The 7,879-nt window shown below is 58.7% G+C and overlaps 1 protein-coding gene across 1 annotated transcript; it reads left to right on the top strand.

The window, feature by feature from the left end:
• Positions 1-3,824: 3,824 nt before the first annotated feature.
• On the top strand, positions 3,825-5,688 carry zgc:194312 (uncharacterized protein LOC794943 homolog). Its single transcript, XM_052044727.1, has one exon. The coding sequence runs from the start codon at positions 3,909-3,911 to the stop codon at positions 4,893-4,895; it is 987 nt and encodes a 328-aa protein (XP_051900687.1). The 5' UTR covers positions 3,825-3,908; the 3' UTR covers positions 4,896-5,688.
• Positions 5,689-7,879: the final 2,191 nt, after the last annotated feature.

Consider the following 7,879-nt stretch of genomic DNA (forward strand, 5'->3'; position numbering starts at 1 on the left):
TGCCTTCTTAACCACAGAGTCAACCTGCGCAGCCGCTTTGAGCGTCCTATCGACTCGGACCTCAAGATCCCTCTGATCCTCCACACTTCCAAGAGTCCTACCATTAAGACTATATTCTGCCATCATATTTGACCTACCAAAATGAACCACTTCACACTTATCTGGGTTGAACTGCATCTGCCACTTCTCAGCCCAACTTTGCATCCTATCTTTGTCCGCCTGTAACTTCTGACAGCCCTCCAAACTATCCACAACACCTCCAACCTTTTGTGTCATCTGCAAATTTACTAACCCATCCCTCCACTTCCTCATCCAGGTCATTTATAAAAATCACAAAGAGCAAGGGTCCCAGTACAGATCCCTGAGGTACACCACTGGTCACCGACCTCCACGCAGAATATGACCCTTCAACAACCACTCTTTGCCTTCTGTGGGCCAGCCAGTTCTGAATCCACACTGCAATGCCCCCTTGGATCCCATGCCTCCTCACTTTCTCAATAAGCCTTGCATTGGGTACCTTATCAAATGCTTTGCTGAAATCCATATACACTACATCTACTGCTCTCCCTTCATCGATGTGTTTAGTCACATCCTCAAAAAATTCAATCAGGTTTGTAAGGCAGGACCTGCCCTTGACAAAGCCATGCTGACTATTCCTAATCATATTATACCTCTCCAAATGTTCATAAATCCTGCCTCTCAGGATCTTTTCCATCAGCTTACCGACCACTGAGGTGAGACTCACAGGTCTATAGTTCCCTGGGATATCCCTACTCCCTTTCTTGAATAAGGGAACAACATCCTCAACCCTCCAATCTTCCAGAACCTCTCCCATCTCCATCGACGATGCAAAGATCATCGTCAGAGGCTCCGTAATGTAATAAGCTTTTTTTGAATAAAAAAAGAACACAGGGTGAAGCTCCCTCCGCACCGTCCCATCACACACTCCCGGGGTCAGACACAGGGTGAAGCTCCCTCTGCACCGTCCCATCACACACTCCCGAGGTCAGACACAGGGTGAAGCTCCCTCTGCACCGTCCCATCACACACTCCCGAGGTCAGACACAGGGTGAAGCTCCCTCCGCACCGTCCCATCACACACTCCCGGGGTCAGACACAGGGTGAAGCTCCCTCTGCACCGTCCCATCACACACTCCCGGGGTCAGACACAGGGTGAAGCTCCCTCCGCACCGTCCCATCACACACTCCCGGGGTCAGACACAGGGTGAAGCTCCCTCTGCACCGTCCCATCACACACTCCCGAGGTCAGACACAGGGTGAAGCTCCCTCTACACAATCCCTTCTCCACTCTCAAGGCAGGGACACCAGGGGTTACTTGACTGGAAACATCTGACAGTGCAGTGGAGCATAAGACAGACACTGGGACTGAGAAGCGCTGGTGAGAGGGTGATTATTTCCCCACTGGATTTGTTGGTGGGAAGGGGGAGAGGAAGAGACTTTAGCCTTGGAGCTGTAACATTGGTGCCAGTGAGCAGGACGTGGGAGGCAGGAGGTGGGGCTGCCACCTTCCCACCAGGGTGTACTGTGTTGCTCCCATCTGTGTGCTCTCCCCCTGCTGTCCAGTTGTGCACTCCAGTCACCGTTAACCCTCAGACAGCAAAGGCTGCAATCGTTCCAACCTGACAACTGGAACTTGTGTAGAGGCAATGGCCGAGGTTGTTAGCCTGTCAGCCATTGTACAGCAAGGCTCGATATTTCCCGAGGACTGAGCAAGCTGTGTCTCCCTCCCTGTGGAAGGCGTTCATGGTGGGTGGCATCTCCCTGCTGCTGGACTCCCTGGTTCATTGTATCATCTATCCCGCCCTTCCTTCCTGGAGAGTTCCTCCCCTTCCTGCTCCGACTGTGGAGGTGAGATCAGGGAGCGTGGCCGTGAGGGCAGCCCGCCACTGCTGCTGGCTGGTGTGGGAGGAAGACACTGTTCAAGGGCCAGCCTACAGGTGCTCTGGAGCTCGAGCAGATCTCGGGCAGAGAGCTGTGCTGTGTCTGCAAGGAGTTCTGAATGCAGCAAACCAGCCTCCCCTCCACTGACTCTGTCTATACTTCTCGCTGCCTCAGGGGTGGCAGCCAATGTAATCAAGGACCCCCCCCCACCCCAGTCTTTCTCCCATCTCCCCTCTCCCATCAGGCGGAAGGTACAAAAGCTTGAGAACACGTACCACCAGGCTCAAGGACAGCTCCTATCCCACTGTTATCAGACTCTTGAATGGACCTCTTGATCTCCCACTCTTCCTGATCGTGGCCCTTGCACTTTATTGTCTGCCTGCTCTGCACTTTCTCTGTAACTGTAACACTACATTCTGCATTCTGTTTTCATTTTCAGTACCTCGATGTACTTATGTATGGAATGATCTGTCTGGATGGCAGGCAAACATAGAACATAGAACAGTACAGCACAGGAACAGGCCATTCGACCCACAATGTTGTGCTGGACTAATTAAACTGGTAATTAAATGCCCAACTAAACTACTCCCTTCTGCCTACACAATGTCTGCATCCCTCCACTCTCTGCACATCCATGTGCCTATCTAAGAGCCTCTCGAATGCCTCTATCGTATCTGCCTCCACCCCCACCCCGGCAGCGCATTCCAGGCACCCACCACTCTGTGTAAAAAACTTGCCCCGCACATCTCCTTTGTACTTCCCCCTCTCACCTTAAATACAACAGAAGTTTTTCACTGTATCTCAGTACATGAGAGAATAACAATAAATTCAAACCGTACCAGAAGGTGGGACATGTTTGATAGAGCTGTCCCTCCAGCTGAGCCACCAATTCCTCCTCCACAACACAGGGTGCTGGCACTCCCCCTCCGCCCGGCCCTCGAACTGTGGGGGCGCGGGTAGGGCCAGAGGTTGGCAAGTAGGGAAGGGGCCCAGTGGAAGGAAGGTGTCTCAAGCCGGGTCACCCGGGCACTGAGGAGCAGCCCTGGTCTGAGATACCCCTCTCCCTCACCTGTCTAGACGAGTACTTGGCATTGTTATTGACCACGGACAAGGACGTGGAGGATAGTGAGATCGGGGAGGGGAATGCGAATAGTCTGGGGCACCCCTGAGGTCACAAAGGAGATGGAGTTGGCTCCCTTGAGGTGGATGTCCCCAGGGGCCCGGTGGGATCTATCCCAGAGGAGATTGTTGGGGCCTTGACACAGATATTTGTGTCCTGTGCAGCCACAGGTGAGGTGCCAGAAGCCAGAGTGGTTCCAGCAGCGAAAATGCAGGGGAGGATGGGCCAGCGGGCCTCACATTAGGGGTAGAGGAGCGACTGGGGAGGATTAACTCCCATTTGGAAAAGCGTGGCCTTGTTTGGAACAGTCGGGATGGTTTAGTGCGGGTGGGTCGTGTCCTACAAACCTGATTGAAATGTCTGAGGAGGTGACAAAGATGAGGGAAGATTAGATCCTTCTTTTTGTCAGACACACCAGGGGAGCACTGAAGTTCCTTCCTCACCTGAAGCTGCCACAGTAAACGTGTAGCAATGACAATAACTACAGCAGCAAAACCGTCCCGCAGCCCGAAATAGTGCGGAAAGGAACGCTGAAGAGGCAGTGAGGAATTCACCGAGAGGGAGGGTCCGTGTGAGCTCGCCCCAGGTCCCCCTGAACCCTTCCCACCCGCTGAGTGAGGTGGCGGTGTCTGAACCCCAACCCCAGGAAGTCACGTTGGTAATTTTTAGCCTGTTTCGAGCTGGTAGGCGGAATTGAACAGAAACCTCGGAAGAATATTGAACGAAACCAAGTGAGCGCACTGGCGAGGCGCTGCAAGTGTTAACGCTGGCCTTGAACTTGCTGCAGTGTCAGAGGGCGGAAGCGGGTGTGTGTGTGTGTGAGAGAGGGAGCCGGAGCCTGGGGCTGAGCAGAGGCTGGTGTTGGAGTCGCCGGGCCCGGCTGACCATGAACGTGACCGGGAACTGCACGGGCACCCACGAGCACCTGGTGGAGGTGCGCGTCTTCGCCTCGGTCGCCTCCTTCGTCCTCCTGGCCTTCTTCAACCTGGTGATAGACAGCGCCATCCTGAGCGAGGACCGTCTGCGCTCCCAGGCCCGCTTCGTGCTGCTGCTTCACCTGCTGCTCTCCGGGGTCATCTACTTCGGCATCAGCAGCACCTTCTACCTGCTCATCTACCTGGGCGCCGCCGTCTCCGCCTCCTGGTGCCTGGCCCTGCTGCTCGCCCTGATGGTCAGCGGCTCTACCATCCTGCTCACCCTCACCCTGATGGCCGTGGACCGCTACCTGGCCATCTGCCACCCGCTCAAGTACAGCGCCTTCTGCGCCCGCCACTCGGTCTGGTTCCTCTGCCCGCTCATCTGGCTCTGCTCCTCCGTCCTCCCCCTCATCCTGGTGTCCCAGCAGACGGGGTCGCAGACGCAGCTGGAGCCCGCCAGGTGCTGCTCCTCCGCCAACCTGAGCTCTAGCCACAACATGAAGCAGACCTCCAAGATCCTGCTGATCGGAGGGTGCACCATTCTCATCCTCTACAGCTACCTGAAGATCCTGGCGGAGAGCTGGCGCATCGGCACGCTCAACCGGCTCAACCGGCGCGCTCGCAGCACCATCCTGATGCACGGCGTACAGCTCGTGGTCTACATCATCCCGACCTTCATCACCTTCTTCCTGCAGGTGCTGGCGCGCTCCGGGAGGCTCACCCACTGCACCAAGACTCGGTTCGAGGTGGCCAACTTCGCCTTCTTCAGCCTGGCGCAGTGCATCAGCCCAGTCATCTACGGGCTGCGCAAGGAGGAGCTGTGGGAGCTGCTTTGCCACAAGTACCCCTGCCTCCACTGGGACTTCAAGCGGACCCTGGAGCGGCTGGTGCGCTGCCTGCCCAGCCCGGCCTGCCTGCCCCGGCGCACGCCGGCCCCGACAGACGCGCCCTGGTGAGCGAGGGGATGGGGGAGCGTGGAGGCCGAGGCCGTTCCCACCTTACCCGGCGGGGCAACAGGGTGTCCCGGCGGCGAGGGGACCCCGGCGACGTCCCCCCACCGGAGGGGGGAGTGCGTGCAACCCACCTTCTGGCTGAGCTGTCGGCTCCAACACTTCCGAATGGGAATACAGTCCAGTGGCGGGCCGGCCGTGGAACTGCCCCGCCACCAGAATCCCAGATCGCTTCTCCCTGGTCTCCACTGACCGAGAATCAAACACGGCGGCCGTTCGGGGCAGGGGCAGCGTGGGCTGGAGGTTCCTCGGGACCGCGGGATGTCTGTGGCCAACCCCGCTTCCAGGAAACAACGGCCACCTTTGGGATTCTTTCGTTTCATGGCGCCAACCTTAAACTGAACCCCACGTCTCACACCCCCACCCCCACCTCCCAACAACCAGCAGCCAGATGTGAACATTAACGCGGCGAGGCGGCGTTGGGCAGCGAGGAGATGGTTCACACCAGGGCCGAGGAGGACTCGCCGTTGACCTTCACGTCCTTGGCAGACGGGAGTGTGGTCACGGCGGATGGCGGCCCACCCGTCTCCCGAGAGGGACCGGGTCCTCCGCTTGGGACGGCTGCCCAGTGTGGGGGGATTGGGGAAGCCCACTCTGTGAATGGAAGGGCACCACCCGTCGCTGAACCGCACCAGCGACTAACTTATTTAGGATGGATTTTGCATCTTAAGTCCACTGGCTTTCGTGGCGAGAGGTCTGTGGTGTTTTCTAATTAAAGTAGGTGTTGGTTTTTAAACGACATTGTGGTCCGTGTCTGGCTGCTGTGGGAGGGGACGGGGGTGGGGTGGTCACTTGGTTTGTAGGTTAATCCGTCTGCGCAGAAACAGCGGCCGCCGCGGTGGAACCGGCGCCGGGAACTCCGGGAGCGTCGCAATGGACCACCCAACGGCAGGCGGAGGTGGCCCAGTGTCTGGTGACAGAGGGGTGGGGGAGAGGCAGAGGGAGAGGGGCAGAGCGGTGGAGGGATGGGAATGGGGCAGTCGGTTGAGGGGGAAGGAACATGAGCCTCATCATTTCCGGACGTTTGGATTGTCAGCAGATCCGGGGTTGGTGTTGTTCCTGGCGTGGGGTCAATGTCAGTGTTGGTCGGAAAGTTCTCCTGCCCACCGGCCCCTCCCACACCCCCCTCACCCCTCCCCAACCTCCCACACCCCCTCACCCCTCCCCAACCTCCCACACCCCTCCCACAACCCTCCTCACCCCTCCCCAACCTCCCACACCCCTCACCCCTCCCCAGCTCCCTCACTCCTCCCCAACCTCCACTCCCACACCCCCCTCACCCCTCCCCAACCTCCCACACCCCCTCACCCCTCCCCAACCTCCCACACCCCTCCCACAACCCCCCTCACCCCTCCCCAACCTCCCACACCCCTCACCCCTCCCCAGCTCCCTCACCCCTCCCCAACCTCCACTCCCACACCCCCTCACCCCTCCCCAACCTCCCACAACCCCTCCTCACCCCTCCCCAACCTCCCACAACCCCTCCTCACCCCTCCCCAACCTCCCACACCCCCTCACCCCTCCCCAACTCCCTCACCCCTCCCACAACCCCCTCACCCCTCCCCAATCTCCCACACCCTCCTCACCCCTCCCCAACCTCCCACACCCCCTCACCCCTCCCCAACCTCCCTCCCCTCCTGTCCCACACTCCTCACCCCTCCCCAACCTCCCTCACCCCCTCACCCCTCCCCAACCTCCCTCACCCCTCTCCAACCTCCCACACACCCCCCCTCACCCCTACCCTCCTCTAACTCAATCACTCCCAGGAAAGACTCCTCACTCCCAGGCCTTCCTCTCAGGATCAAGGCTCCACACGGGTTTGACAGCTCAGTCTCAGTCAGTCTCGCTCCGAGGAGGGGAGTGCTGAGGGAGCGCCGCGCTGTGGGAGGGGCAGTACTGAGGGAGCGCCGCACTGTGGGAGGGGCGGGCCCGAGGGAGAGCTGCGCTCTCAGACAAGGTCCCGTCCGCTCTCTGGGGCTGTGAAATGACCCCTGGGCGCTGCATTGAACCAATATTCACCCCTCACTGGGATCACTGACACGGCAGTGTGGGAGCTTGCTGTGCGCCCACTGGCCGGGAGGGGTGACCGGCACTGCAGAGGTTAAACTGAGAGGAGAAAACACTTGTCTTTGCCTTTCGGAGAGTTCGGAGGAAGTATTGTGTGTATATTTAGTAGAAGATAAAAATAGTTTGACATCTGTTTTACATTTCTCTCAAAACATTTCACTTCTCACTGGCAACTTCTTCCGGCCGTTCGGCCCATCCAACCTGTTCTGGCTCTGCGTTAAACATCAGTGCCTCTCGCCAGCCCAGGCCACAGCTCAGGGACCCCCCTCCCCACCGACCCCGGCCCAGCGAGCTCCAGGGCCAATCAGTGACGCGGGAAGCAGCCAATCAGGGGCCAGTGGGTGGGTCCCAGTGTGGGTTGAGGGACAGATGTTGCCCCAAACTCTCGGGACAGATGTCGCCCCAAACTGTCGGGACATGGCCCCTGTCGTGTTCTGGACACCACTTCATGGAGTCACAGAGAGCACGGAAACAGGCCCTTCGGCCCAACTCCTTCATGCTGACCTTTCTGAGCCAGTCCCATTTGCCTGCGTTTGGTCCCTATCCCTCCAACCCTTTCCTATCCATCTACCTGTCTAACGGAAAGATGGGCGGTCCCTCGGCACCGCCCACAGAGGCGCTCCCTCACTGCCCCTCCCACAGTCCCTCAGCACTGCACCTCCCACAGAGGCGCTCCCTCACTGCCCCTCCCACAGTCCCTCAGCACTGCACCTCCCACAGAGGCTCTCCCTCACTGCCCCTCCCACAGTCCCTCAGCACTGCACCTCCTACAGAGGCGCTCCCTCACTGCACCTCCCACAGTCCCTCAGCACTGCACCTCCCACAGAGGCTCTCCCTCACTGCCCCTCCCACAGTCCCTCAGC

Source organism: Pristis pectinata, chromosome 37 (genome assembly GCF_009764475.1).
Source record: "Pristis pectinata isolate sPriPec2 chromosome 37, sPriPec2.1.pri, whole genome shotgun sequence".
Classification (NCBI taxonomy): domain Eukaryota; kingdom Metazoa; phylum Chordata; class Chondrichthyes; order Rhinopristiformes; family Pristidae; genus Pristis; species Pristis pectinata.

Excerpts from the sequence above, each read along its gene's own strand:
- zgc:194312 (XM_052044727.1), top strand. The coding sequence starts at position 3,909 with ATGAACGTGACCGGGAACTGCACGGGCACCCACGAGCACCTGGTGGAG.